The sequence below is a fragment of the Erpetoichthys calabaricus genome, chromosome 11 (genome assembly GCF_900747795.2).
Source record: "Erpetoichthys calabaricus chromosome 11, fErpCal1.3, whole genome shotgun sequence".
Lineage (NCBI taxonomy): Eukaryota > Metazoa > Chordata > Cladistia > Polypteriformes > Polypteridae > Erpetoichthys > Erpetoichthys calabaricus.
Window position 1 is genome coordinate 134,898,134 of NC_041404.2, and position 14,935 is coordinate 134,913,068.

A 14,935-nucleotide genomic window follows, 5' to 3' on the forward strand; every position below is an offset into this window, starting at 1 on the left:
AGATTGGCACCCAGCACAACTAAAGGTCCACGAGATCCAACACAACACAGAGAGAGAGGACCCAAAGGACAGGACACTTACAAGTGTGTGACCGAGCGAGTGACTGAGTGACCAACCGAGTGAGCGTGTGACTGGCGTATCCAGACGAGAACACTGGGGGCGGCAGGCTGGACAGACAAGAGGACGGCAGGGCAGTGACCATCATCACCGAGAGCAGCACTGCCATGCCAGCTGACTGGCGACTTGTGCCAGCATGAGACCCAAACACAAAAGTAAATGAAGAAGAGGAGCCGCACTCACCACTTCCATCTTACAGCAAAGCCAGCGGCACAAAATGGAGTCACCAAAGGGGGGGGGGGGCCGTGACTCAGAGGGTCAGTAAGGTCACACACAACTCTCCAAAACACTGAAATGGGGGTCTTAATGGAGGCAAACAGATGGGCATCCACTGGGCCTGCCTCATTTCTGTCACAGCTGGTATTCACGCAGTTTTTATGCTGCCAAGATGTACCATTGTGAGTGTGTGCCAGGGGGGTTTAGAGTGTGTGGGTGCACATTAACAGCACAGACACCTTAATGTATTCTTGACCAACGGTGGGCCGACACCTCCACGTGACAGATGGGTGACACACAAGGCTGCCAATGTCACATGCCCACCCCCATACTGGGTGTTATGGGGGTCTCTGGGCAGAACACAGATACCACAAGAAAGCATCAATGACAGTGACACACACACACACAGGTCATCGCCTTGTCCAACACCAGCAAGTGCTGCCTATGTGACCGCAGGGGTCCGACTATCACACAGAACAAAAAACAAAAGATGGCATTGTGTGATCAGGAGCAGAGTGGTGGCATCCTGTCACATGACGAGAAGCCCACAACAGTTAAAACCCAAACACCGGGCACCGAGACCCCCAGGTTAGCGGACCCAAGATGGCGGCAGCCTGATAAAGGCCCACCACATAACGAGGAGCACATGTTACGGACCCCCATCAGTGGCGCTCACTTCATTTTAAAGAATGCTTGAGCCGAGTGACAAATGCGGCCCACCCACCTTGACCCCTCCATTCTGGTGAAGGGTCCCGTCTCCTGTGGCTTTAACACTTTAGACCACGAATGTGTCACTGTGCACAATTAATGACACGCAGGACCTGGGGGGGGGGGGGAATTGCCCCGCTGAACCAGGCCAGGCCTTCAGGATCTCGCCATTAGGGCAACTCACTTGAACATCCAAGGGGGCTCCCCAATGTCAGGCCATACAGGGGTAGGGGTGCAGGATGCCCCTTTCATGACTGCAGAACTGGCACGTCCACACTACCCTCATGCCAAGAGTGAGGGGTCTGCATGCAGACAGAGAAGGGGTCCTGTCTTCACAAAGGCCCTAAGCCAGCGGGCAGCATGTGGGCCCAACGCCACACAGGAAGCCCAAATGTCAATCACGGGGGTCTTACAGCAGGACATCGGGGACGGCCACCTGAGCTGTGCTGGGAGGAATCAAACGAGGGCACAATGCCTTGAAGTCACGTCACCATGCTGCAAACACACGACGCCAATGTCAGCGGGTTTAAAGATGGACCCCCCGCAGTTGTACAGACGCATCCCAACCCTCACAGATTTTCAAAAGGGACGTGTGACGACACGGACACTTCGCATTTGTGCTCGAGCAGAATGCACAGTTGACCCGTCCTTTTTCAAGACCCCTGCAGTTCGCCCTGGTGGGCTGGCAATCTACTTGTGGGCCCAATCCTGACCAATGGCCGCCGCCCATTCTTGCAGAATCGCAATTGGTGGGTTTGTGTTTGCCCCCCCGACGTCTCAATGGGATTAAGGGTCTGGGGAGTTTCCTTCCGTGGACCCCGTGGACAATGTGGCCTAAGAACACAACGGCCCTGAATAAAGAATGGCATCAAAACATCTGGTGAGAGAAACTTCTGCCAACCATCCAAGGACAGTTTGGTGACCAACATGATGGAGCACCGGGCTGTTAGGCCAAAGTGACATCTAAGTGGCTCAGGGGGCAAAACATCGACATTTGGGGTCCATGGACATGAGTCAGGGGCACAACCACTTATCGATCGCTGCCCTTTGGCGCTAAACACACACGTGGACAAGCGGCTGTGCAATTCTCCTGAAGGTCGATCTTGGGACAACTGAACACTGGGAATCAACTGGTGCCAGCGATTGGTTTCCATCACACCCCAGGCAAGTGTCCAAACCTCTCAGTAGGATTACAGGCCCTGGACACCTGGCGCATCGGTGACTGGGCAGAAGCACGCGCACTGGTGGTCTTTACTGTGACTGGGTGACAGGAGGTCGGATCAGAACGTTCTAGAACACTCCTCAGCACACAAGGCAGGAGGACATTAAACAGGAGGACACGGCAGCTCGCTGCAATCAGGAGACGTCCTACAAGGAGTGACAGCAGGAAAGTGCAAAGAGCCGCCACTAAAATGCCAACTGGGTTCTGCGCTTCGAGGACCACAAGATGACGGCAGTCATGTCCAGAGTCTCATTAGTTAATCAGTGGATGGCAGCCACCGACTCACATGGGTGCAGCGTCCCCGACGTCGGGCTCTTCGGGATATCGATGCGCGTTTGATGGCTGGCACGCCACGGGTGCCCCGACATTCACACTTTCTCACTAATTATACTCACCCCGATAAAAACGATTCACCCCAAGGGGACGCACGCAGCAGCTAACAGGATTCCGCTGGGCAGGCTATTCAGACTCGGGCCTTCGCTTCACCAGAGATGCCAGGTGTGCACACCACTTGACCTCCAGCAGGCAGCTGGCATTAAATGATTTAATGGGCAAACTCGGAGTCAAAAGTTCCAGACTGGCCGAAGACAGAAGCACATTCGCGATGGAAAGAACGGGCAAAGCCGAGGAATAATCGACTAAGGACAGACACACTTGAAATGACACGGTGACCCTCCTGCTGCATGGCTGAAAAGCCCCCTCTAGCCAAGTACCAACCCCAGACTTGTCATACGGGGGCTTCACTTGCAAAGCAACAGGGTGACCTGGCATCTCCCTGGATTGGTGCCATTTGAACGTCTCATCCCTGGTAAGAGAACCCATCGTGACCAGCGACTGCACAGCTGCGTTTCTTCAGGTTTCTTTGACTTTTCACACAAAGTATTAAAACCATAAAGACAAGATGGGCGCAGGAGTTTATGGGCATGCCAGACCTTGCAGTATGCCACCCTCATTTACTGTGCGACTAGCTGGGCCTGCTCAGTAAGTCACCTACCACACAACTTTCACAAAGTGACCGAGCCACTCACCGACCGCCCTATGCCGCCATTTAAGACGTGCCAAGGTGCCAGTGTGTCTTGTGCAAGGCAATCACAATTAGTGCCTGGGGGTCCACATAAACAGCAGCCTGGTCTGACAGCACAAGAGGGGACTCGGCCTCCAGAACTGCCAGTCTGTGGTAGCAGCCACTGTGGGGTGGTCTTCTGGGAAAGCTGCTGGAGTTCAGAGGACACGCAATGCCAGTACCATCACAGGGGTGGGTACACTGGGAGCTGCTGGGGAAGAAAAGCTGGATCTAAACTGGGCACCATCATGAAACAAAGGAGGTGCCCCCTTAAAGCACTTTTAATCCCCAGGCCTCTTCCTCCAGTGTGCCAACAACTGCATTTGGGGCAGCAGAGATGCCATCCGGCAGTTCAAGGATTCCTCCCGACATCCCAGCCTGAAGGTTTTCCCTTTTTCCGTTCATTGGCGATTTCTGCAGGGTACACCTTCACGTTCGACCCCCCGACTGATGACATCACCGTTTGTCTTGCGCCTCTCCATCTTTGTTTTTTATGTCACTGCTGCTGTATGCGTAGAAGTTTCCCCCCTGAGCTCAACAAAGTTTTAACTAATCAGATTTTGAATATCCTGCCTGGCACTGCCCTGGTGCTGTCCACACACATTCTCACCAATCATACAAACCCACACGGACCACTCCAAGTCAAGAAGCTAGCGCTGGACCACCAAAATGGCAGCCTTGTCGCTCCCAGCTGGACCGGGGTGGGCAGTTTTCAGAGTACTCACCTGCGCCCGGGCCTTCGTCCGACATTCAAATAGAGAAGTACAGGACTGACGGGCCACGAAAGAGATGTTGGTGACAATAACGCCACCTGACCCAGTGACCCTCACCAACCTTACATGCAGAAACTGTCAAGAGTGGCGGCCCACTTCACCAAGTCCCGTCCAGTACCCAGCAGACGATCTGTGCACTTAGCAAATGACGCCAAGCTAACTGGCAATGAGAAGAGCTTGAACGCAAACTCCATCTTGTATAGCGCCTTCTACACCTCGTCCTACCATAAGGCACACCGCACCTGAACACACCTAGCGGTGTCCCGGAGGAGGAGGAGGAGGGTAAAGAATGCAGCATAAGCCTGGACGTGAGCGAGGTAGCCGACGATGGGAAGAAGCACAGCGCCGAGCGCGGCACACGAGGGCTGCCCTGCTCCAGTGGGTGTGGTGGCGGCTGCGGGGAACCAAGTTCGGCCTCGGAGGTGACGAAGTCGCGGAGCAGAAACACTCACCATGCCCCGCGGTGCTCGCCCTTCTTCAGTAGCCGCTCTTGAACTTGGCAGGTTGACGCCTGCCAGGAAGGCTCATGCTCCGCTTCTCAGCTTGGACTGAAAAATGTGAAAAACACTCCTAAAGGAGGCACCTGCGTGCCAGCCAGCCTCCGTAACGGGGATGTGGCCGCTGCACGGCTCGAACAGTTATCCGGGCAGGCGTACCAGCGGCGTGTCTCCAATAAAGACTGGGGGGTAAAAACTCAAATCGTCCTCTCGTAAAGAAAACCAAAACCTTCGTGGATAAAACGCCAGCCGACTACAGCCGCTCGTCTTCAAATAAAAGTACTCAAACAAAGCAATAAACGCGGAACTTTTGAGTTCTTCTCTCCCGTACGCTAAAGCGGCAGCAGCAGCAGCAACCACAGGCCTTCTAAAGCCAAGGCCTCAGCACTTCCGCTCTACGCCGCCCCGCCCGCCGGAAGTGAAGTGCAGCTCCGCGCCGCAGCAGCGCTACCTCTACTGCAGGGCGGATGAAACCGGCTGCAGCCAGTGACGTAGCGCCACGCGCCCAATGGCATCGCGCGCACTGCGGCCTCGCGAGAGGACATGCGCAGTTTGAGCGCCGAGGCCGGAAGGACTTGAGTTTGTTGTTAATGTTGACGTTCATTAAGTCAGAAATAAGTAGAAACACAGCCGTAAAAAGTCATTTAAGTAGGATACGCATACAAGCAGGTAAGCACGTTGGCGTTTAATTAGCACTTGGGTGCTCCTTCTTATCGTAGTTTGTAACTCTTGCCATTTTAATGTGAATAAACAGCGCGAGGTCGGTGGGCCCACACACGAATACGCGATGGTAACGTGCAGCAAGTCACCGCGCAGCTGGTGCTCAGATGAGGGCACACCGAGGAGGCGCACGTCAATGAAGAGACGGCGAACGCGAGCCAAAGCACCGCAGAGCACCAACAAAACACACGCCGTGGATTGCCATTGGGTTTGGGCCTTTATCGTGGTGTAGGCTGGATCTGAAAAGGGCACAGCTGGCATTTAATGGCCGTCAGTCCACTCCACTCGCCCACAGTGGGTTTGTTCACAAAGAGTTTCAATTGTATTGCCAGTCCCAAAGGTAGGTGGCATTCCTAGAAGTTTTCAGAGCCCTGACTGAGTTGCTTGGCAGGCTCCACGGCAAGGACTCGACACGCTTTGATCTCATTCTGTCTGGTGGATCCTCTCGAGCTTCGTTAAATTGGATGGGAAATGTGCGTAATGGTCATCTTCACGACCTTCCACACACACACTTAAGTCTGGGCTTGGAGTGGCACACTTGGGGACACTCGGGGACTTGTCCTGAAATCACTCCAGCATTGTTTGGGTCACTGAACCATCAGCCCCCTTCTGAGGCGGTGGTCACCTTCAAGGGTCTCTCTGTCCCCTCCTCAGTACTTCAGCGCAGGGTGGGTGATAGGCAGGTGACGAGCGGTGCCCGCTCTTCACTCTGTAGGCTCCGTGCTTGGAGTTGTACCCATGGAGTTCCATTTTTGTCTCGTCGGGCCAGAGAATCGTTTCCCTCGGCTCTCAGAGTCCTCTGAATGTCGTTTAGCAAACGCCCAGTAGGAGTCCGAGGGTCTCCCATTACTTCTGACAGAGGAGTCCCGAGGTTCTCTGCAAGTGACCGTTGGGTTTTTGGTCACCTTCCTGACCGAGGCCCTTCTTGCCCAGTTACTCGAGTTTAGTGTCTCAAATCGTCGAGGCCCCTGCGCCCCCACGCAGCTGGCCCTGACCTGAGCCTCCTACGGAGACTTCCTCAGACCTCCTGGCCTGCTTGAGGCCCTGACGTGTGTGTGAATGGCGAGACCCCATGGGCCTTTCTAAAGGATGTCCCATCAGTTCAGCTTGCCACAGGTGGTCTCCAGTCCCATTCTCGACACATCCTGAGGAGCAAAGGATCTGAATACGTCACGTGAATGAGCCTTCAGTCTCTGATTATGATGGTGGTCACTTTGTCACGAGGGGAGAGTGACGTCTCCAAGTGTGCAGAAGGACAGGGGGTCCAAGACGATACAGCAAGAGAGAGAGAAATGTCAATAAGAAAGAGATTGTAGTGGAGACCCCAGAAAGGAGCTCTTTAGAGGGTCTCCACGGGGCTTGTTGTTCCGGGGTTTTTTTTTGCTGTGAATTCAGTTCAAACGCCACTGAGGCCTTCATGTGGACTTCCGTTTATTTATAAGGAATTCCCATGGGGGGGGGCTCATCCTGAGATGCGTTACTACGGATACAGACAGGGAGGACTTGATGTGCCCCAGATGTGCAGAGTCACAAGAACTGCTAAAGAGACAAAGGGCGGCGGTCCCAGCGAGGCGCTATAAAGGCGTACCCCGAGGCGTCCTGGGTGTCACTGAGGGGTCTTAATGACCACCAGGGGGTCCACAGTGTGTCCCGTAATCGAGTCTGCCGTTTCTCTCGAAGTGAAGCCCACCACACTGGCCATCACAGACTTGTAGATGATGTCAGTGCCACCTGGTCTGCCCTTTCTTAGGTGCCCAGCCTGCCAGGCACATGACAAACACAGGTGGTCTGTAGTCTAGAGATGCACAACATCTCGTTCCTGCTTGATGCCACTGGGTGGACCCTGTCGTGGGTCAAACTGGGTCTATAAAAGTCGTGCCAGAGTTCGGAGCTGTGGGTCGCTCGAGGACTTTAATCCCAACGGTAGGACGTCCTGAGCTTGGAATTTCAACACATCGTTAGAATGAAAACCAATAAGCGAGGATACGACGGAATGTACTCGGTGCCAGGCTCGCGGACCACCAGTCTAACTCAATTCATTATAATAACTTCATTCAAAATCTGTACTAACCCCTACTCTCTCTTCTGTTTCATTTTCTGGTGTCCTTTTGGTGGCTTGCACCACCACCATCTACTCTAAGTACCATGATGTTCCAACAATGATGGATGGATTAAAAGCCAGAAGTCTGTATGACCATCAGCATCACGTGACTCCGTGAGAACCCTAACTACAAAGAGGACTATTTCATTTATGTTAGGTAGAATGCCCAGAGGGGACTGGGTGGTCTCGTGGCCTGGAACCCCTGCAGATTTTATTTTTTTCTCCAGCCTTCTGGAGTTTTTGTTTTGTTTTTTCTGTCCCCCCTGGCCATCGGACCTTACTCCTTTCTATGTTAACTAATGTTGTCTTATTTTAATTTCTTATTTTGCCTTTTATTTTTCTTTTCTTCATTATGTAAAGCACTTTGAGCTACTTTTTGTATGAAAATGTGCTATAGAAATAAATGTTGTTGTTGTTGTAACTGCCTCCTGCGCCACCCCGTCAGTTTGTTTGTTGAGCTGCACTCCCAGCACCCCTGATTCCGGTCAATGCCAGAGCGACTGGCGCAGGCAGATGTGCCCATGGGGTGAATGCCCGGCGCTGTCCTCCCTGGACTGTGACGCTGAGTGGAGGGTTTGCTTACTTAAGTTTTTAAAGTGCTGGTGACGCTGGCTTTCTGTGCTGCTTGTCACAAATTGTCATACTCAGATACAATGAACTGCGGTGGGTTGGCACCCTGCCCGGGATTGGTTCCTGCCTTGTGCCCTGTGTTGGCTGGGATTGGCTCCAGCAGACCCCCGTGACCCTGTGTTCGGATTCAGCGGGTTGGAAAATGGATGGATGGACGATACAATGAAGAATGTATATATATGTTTAAAATGTCATAGAAATGGGAATTGAAAGACCAAACACACACACACACACACGAGTCCTGAAGTCCTCACAGTGCCAAAGACAAGGGCTCAGCTCAAGGCCTGGTCTGGACGCCGAGACCCGCCGGTCACCTGACTCGGCTCAGAGGCGCCGCGTGTCCCTTTGTGGTACGAGTGACGTCACTCGCGTTGTCACATCAGCAATGGACGCCGTGGCGTTGCACTTACAGGCTCAGCCCGAGGGTCTTTGTGAGTCGATTCGCCTGAAATGTCGCCATGTGTGACCTCGAGTACGTTTGGCATCGCCGTTGGTTTGCTTGTCGAGAGAACTCGGCTCACCAAAAATCACACCCACTCCACTGGCACAGGACCCCCAGCAAAGCTGCCCAGGCACGTGGTGTTCTTTTTACATTTTCTGGTGAAAGAAAAAGAGGATTTGACGAGGAGCCGCTTTTGGGGGCTGTCGTAGTGACAGAGCACCCCCCACTGGCGTACGTCAAGTTGACTGGCATTGAGGGGCCGCCACATTGGCAAAGACATCTGCAAGTGTTGCGAATCTCCACCCAGTCTTGTCCTGAGGAGAAGGGTAAGGCCGGGCATAACAAGTGCCACATCAGATCTGTGTAGGGGGCACGGGGGGCCGCACTTACCTGCTCAGCCCACCCCACATAACATGGTAATTACTTTGCTGTAATTGGCTACTTTAACAATGATGGGGTGGTGATTGGAGGACTTGCCAGTTTCACATATGCCAACATTAAATTAGGAGAACAAAAGTGGGGGACGTCGTCACGTGTGTCACCTCTGTGTGTCAAGATGACTCCGTCCAGCTCAGTGACGACTTTGAAGAGTTTCATTTTTACTTATGTTAATAAACCCCCACCAGACCCTCTCAATGCCCCTGTTGGTTCGGGGTATCTGACTTGGTGCTAACATAAGGGGGCACAAACACGACACTGAAGGACCGGAGAGTGACAGACAGCTGCAGCGCCACCTGGTGACGGACCACTCGAGTCTAACATTCAAGAAGCGCCCACGGCAGGTAGGTAGGGGGCGCTGTGTGAATCGCCGTGTGCTTCGGTAAGGCGGCAGCTGCTGCAGTGAGCCCACCGGCCGGTTAGCTCAGTTGGTTAGAGCGTGGTGCTAATAACGCCAAGGTCGCGGGTTCGATCCCCGTACGGGCCACGATAGGACCTTTTTAAAAAATTACCGGAGAGTTCGAGAAGAGGTCGCGCAGCCCCCCCACCGTCCCTCGCTAACAGCACGTCATTAGGGGGCTCGGTCCCTCTGTGATCTCTCCGCGGCCTTTGTATAGCGCCTTTCACCGGGGCCGGCGGATTAACGCGGTGGTACGTAAAGGCGGGTCGTCCGGCAGAAATGATCGGAATGGCGTACAGAAGGCACTCGGCGGCCGGGGGTCCGCCTCTAACTACAGTGGGTTCAGGAATGAACGGGCCGGTTAACTTCGCACATCTCCCGTCTTAACGTGCTTTTTATTTTTAGATTGCAAACAAAGGAAAACCGACGGCGGGAAAGCGTCGCAATGGAATTAATCTGTAAGAAAGTGTAAAGTCACTTGGAGGGGACACAATTGGAGCCCCCGTATTGGAGTACAGTAGGGGACCCCGTCAGCACCTCCCACTGGACCAGTCTGATGGCGGCGCGAGCGTCTCTTTTTGTAGCGTTGTAGCGCCATCTGCTGGCCATTGACGCACACTACAGGGCGCTGCGCGGTTACTGCCATTAAGCGGAATGACTGCGCGGGACGAAGGGCTCCTCGGCCCCCCCCCCCCCCCCCCCCCCCCAAGTCCGGAGAAGGAGAAGAGCAGCAGCCTGACAGAACGACGGCGCTCAGGGTGTTTAAAGAAACTTCAGAGCCGTAAAACAAGACGAAGGAGACGGCGAGTCCGTACGGACGTTTCCTGTTTTTAAGCACATCATTGTCATTGATTACTCTTTCCTTCTTGTATTATTTCTTTGTCATATTTATCTTATTATTCCAGCTATAATAACTTACAGTGTCTTTGAGATGACGAGTATCTGCAGTGTTACGGTGCCACCTGAAAGCTAATTCTGTTCATCGTCGTCATTGACGTTTGTCGCCTCACTTGATGTTTGTGTAGATACGTTTATAAAAGCGCCTTCTGTCAGATTGGCATTACCAGCTACTTGTGTCTTTGATTACTCCATTAAGGCAGAGAATATAAAGCCAGCTTTGATTACATTCATTAAATATCCAAATTGAGCCCAAGTGCACCCCTTTGTAGAGAGCATTGAGACTCCCGCATCCTGGTGTCCCATGAAGCCCACCTTGTGAAGTATGCCAGTCGGGTGACACGAGGCTTCAAATTCAAACCTTTTCAATTCACTTTTCAAAAGCTGTGCCAGTCCTGCAGTTTCTGTTGTTGGGCCACCTTGACTGATGCCACCCTGCAGGCTGTGTCTCCAGTGGCCGTTTCCATTGTCGTGTTTTGCCGGGCTGTTTATTTCACGTTTGTCTCTTCACCCCTTGTATGGGGGTCTCCCAAGTCAGCCGAGTAGCCCGGATGTGGCCGTCTCGTCTTCACGCTGTCACCACTTCATATTCAGACTCTCTCTGTCTGTCTGCCTGTCTGACTTGAGTGCTGTGTGTCCAGGTGACCCCTTTGTCGTTCTTGAGACCCCCTTTGATTTAAATGAGGTGGGTCTCTGCTTTATTCCTCTTTTTCTTTGTGGAGTCAGGATTACGTCTGGTTGGGGGGCCCCATTTCTATTATTTTGTTCGTTCTGCGGACTCTCCCGAGTGGTTTCGGTGGTCTTCCTCTGCAAGTCCACCGCTTTTAAATGTACGTCTGTGTGAATATTTCTGTGACACTCCCTTCTGCTCGACCCTCTCCACGGCGGCCGGTCAGCTCGGGTGCGGAGCTCCAGGCCGAGGGGTGAAGGAAGTTTGCGTTTCCTTTCATTAAGTTGAGCTCTGCGGTGATGTGAATCACAGACCAGCCATCCGAATCTGTAACGTCTTTGTGAAATCGCCGAAGTGGCGACTGACATCGGGCGGACTAGACGAACCGCACAGTGGGCACAGAAATGAGGCGCAGCCCGCAGGGGCATCTTCTGGTTCTTTTGTTAAATATTCTTTGTCGTTTTTTTGTTTTCAGGTTCACACTCTACGGAGCCCTAAATGAACAGACAGCGGATGAGTAAACGTGACGGCAAGTAAAACGAGTCGCTGCTCCACAGCTCTGCGCTTGCGCGGCTCTCACATCAGGCGCCTTCCTCTACCACCCAGCAGAGGGCGGTGATGAGCGGAGCCTCGTAGTATAAACTCCGTTAGAAAGACGACGCGGACTTCCACAAAAATACAAAGAAAAAGACCGCCAAAGAGTAAAGGGCCGCCCTACACCTACATCTGCTGATCAGACCCGCCCCCTTCTACAAACGCGAGCGGCACAGACACGCCCCTTCACCATGCGAGCGGCACAGACATGCCCCCTTCACCACGCGAGCAGTAGAGACACGCCCCCTTCACCACGCGAGCAGTAGAGACACGCCCCCTTCACCACGCGAGCGGCAGAGACACGCCCCCGTCCCCACGCGAGCAGTACAGACACGCCCCTTCACCACGCGAGCAGTACAGACACGCCCCCTTCTAGAAACGCGAGCGGCAAAGACCCGCCCCCTTCACCACGCTAGCGGTAGAGACATGCCCCTTCACCACGCGAGCGGAACAGACACGCCCTGATCAAAGCCCCCTAGTGATAACTGAAATATGAAATATGAAAACTTAAAAGTGTGAAATCTGAATCTGAGCACATGCCAGGCCTGCAGGCCTAAGCTGTCATTACAGAAACTCAAACTACTGACAGCCACACACGCACACAGCATTTGTTTCTTTTTTATTTTTATTTCATATTTCATTGAATGTATTAAAAGCAAAGATCAAATCAAATCAACTGCCACCCATCAGAAAGAGAAGTCGGCCAGCAGAGTGAAACTTGAATAGCAGGACCAATCAATCAATCAATCAATCAACCAATCAATCAATAATTGACATTTCGAAGTGCAGAGAATCCTCTTCCTCAGTTTCTGTGCCCCCTCTCCAGTGTCTCTGATCGGGTCCTGCCCGCCTATGAAGATTTAGCACAGACCCTCAGATGGACCCCACAGCACTCGAGTCGCCCCCCCGTCCTAAGAGGAGAGTCTCTCACGTCCGTGTGTCCTTCTCCACCTTAAGCCCACCCGTGAGCCCACCACACACAGCATGCTGTTAACTTGGTGCCTGCCGCTCAGAACCTGTGGCCCTGGAGATGGCACTTTTCATTTGTGATCAGGATGAACCAATGTGTGCAGACATCATGCCAACCTCCTGGAGGGTCAAATGGCAGCAGGAAGACTTTAGTGATGACGTACAAACGGCCAACGTCAGAGCAGACCTCATATAATAAGGTGAGCCTTTCCAGAGTAAAGGAGCCGCCATCACTGATGCCCAATTGCCCCTTTGCTTCGACCTCATCCTTGGCACAACGAAGAGCATCGGGCAAGCAGACCTCAGGGCTCTCGTTGGCACAGACAAGTGAAGAGGCTCCGAGAGTCAAGATGGTGCCAATCTCTTTAAACCTCTGAGAACAAATCATAGAAGTTTAAAGTCCGTTCTGAAGTGAGGTGAGAACTGGTGAAGTGTGACCTGCGGGTGACGAGGACAGCAAAGCTGCGGACCCCTAACAGCAGCTGATCGACACCCCCAGCCCCTCCAAAGAGCTGCGGCAGGACAAGCGAGAGGTCAGAGAGACGGACGGACAGACGGCTGACGTCACTTTAAAGTCTCAGACTCATTTCAGCCCAGAACTGCTGTGCAAAGACCGCCCTGGGCTCCTTAGTCGAGGGGTCCACAGAGACCCTCAACACTCAGACCTTCAGGACACCACCGTCTCTGTTTTCTCATCATTGAGTCGAACCCTCCAGGCCGTCGTATCGTTCAGACACATGGAGGGTCTTCATCGTCCCACCGAGCAGCAGAGCCTCACTTGTTAACAGTGCAGCCTGAGTATCAAAACGAGAGCTGGGCCAAGGATGGGACCCTGCAGGACCCCCAAGTGAGAGGAGGAGAACAGATGAGACTGAAACCATTGAGGGGTCTCATCACCACCTTAGCCCCCTGCAGGCTGTGAGACCCACAGAATGAAAAGCTGGTAGCACAAGAAGAGCAGAAGCTCCAGCATCAGTGGTGAGGAAGATGAGGAGGAGGATGGCAGGCTGAGACAGACGAGTTGAGTTGAGTGAGGCAGCTGAGGAACTGGCCTGGCAGTCGACACACGCGAGGGTCCGGAGGTTGTGACGTTTGGGCGCCGCAGCACATGTCAGGCAACAGCAAGGCAAGCAGGAGCCAAGCTGACGTTTATTAAGGGAACAAGACTTGGTGTGACACAATCAAAACCCCCCTTAACTAATCGAGAGGGCCCACTGACCAGCGGGCAATCGGCAGGACTGACAGCAGAGGCGATGACACGCAGATTCAGGGGGGCCAAAGACCACCGAACACATAACAGGAGAGAAGACCCTGAGCGGGCGGCATGGCTGACGGCGTAATAACGGCAATCTGACTTACAAAGAGTGACAGCACCGTCACTCTGGAGGGGACACGGGGGGGGGGGGGTGGTATGCGAGATGTCCTGACAGAAGGGGCTGCATGTGGCGATTATGGGGTTAAAAATCACAAAAAGGAAAAATCAGAAGAATCAACGAGGTGGGTCAGCCCTGGAGGAACCAAAAGACCCTCTGGGGGGTCATGCACAGCGGGGGGCAACTCTCAGCAAGGCAAAGCAATAAGCGAGGAGACCACTTGACAAGAAGGCCACACTTGTCAGTTAGGGTTCAGCCGCTTTACAGGCCTGCTGTGACGTCAAATGACAAAGACGTCAGGCAGGAACGCCGGGCAACGGGCACAGAGCTGGAAAGATCACCTCGGGGTGCTTGGGTCGGAATGGAGGAGCCCTGAGCAAAAAATTGAAAGACAACTTGATGTGAAATTACAAAGGAGAAGAACACATCTGATAATAATAATAATAATAATACATACAATAATAACATATATAATAAAAACACATATAATAATAACACATCTGATAATAATAACATGTATGATAATAACACACAAAACAATAATACATACAATAATAACATGATAATAATACATACAATAGTAATAATAAATATGATAATAACACATCCAATAATAATACATATATGATAATAATAAATATAATAATAATAACATTTATGATAATAGCATACTGTATATACTGTAATAATAATTCATCTGATAATAATACATATATGATAATAATAAATATGATAATAATAACATATATGATAATAACACATATAATAATAATACATCTGATGATAATAACACGTATACTGTAATAAGAACACATCTGATAATAAACTGCTTCGGGGTAACCGAGCGATGGGGTGCTGGAGCCCATCCCAGGCAGCATATGGCACAAGGCAGGAACAAGCCCTGGAGGGGACGCCAGTGAGGACACACACACACACACCAAGCACACACACTTGGGTCCGTTTTTAGCAACACCAGCCCACTTGACCTGCATGTCGTTGGACGGAGGGAGGAATCCCACGCAGACACGGGGAGGACCTGCCGACTCCACACAGAGGGGACCCAAACCTGACCAGCAGCGCTGCCACCAAGATACCCACATTATAA

General features: G+C 52.4%; 2 protein-coding genes and 1 non-coding gene across 3 annotated transcripts in view; 2 read left to right on the plus strand and 1 right to left on the minus strand.

Annotated features, from left to right (window-relative positions):
* xpo6 (exportin 6) overlaps window positions 1-5,017 on the minus strand; it is a 34,543-nt gene extending 29,526 nt beyond the window's left edge. Inside the window, exon 1 of the mRNA XM_028813954.2 lies at window positions 4,552-5,017. Coding sequence (XP_028669787.1) covers window positions 4,552-4,554 — 3 coding nt within the window. The 5' untranslated portion in view covers window positions 4,555-5,017. The remainder of the gene's footprint in view (window positions 1-4,551) is intronic.
* Window positions 1-14,935, plus strand: part of mrps34 (mitochondrial ribosomal protein S34) — a 149,371-nt gene that overhangs the window by 90,289 nt on the left and 44,147 nt on the right. The gene's annotated exons all lie outside the window — the stretch shown is intronic.
* On the plus strand, window positions 9,341-9,414 carry trnai-aau (transfer RNA isoleucine (anticodon AAU)). The gene has a single exon. It is a non-coding gene; the product is annotated as a tRNA-Ile (tRNA).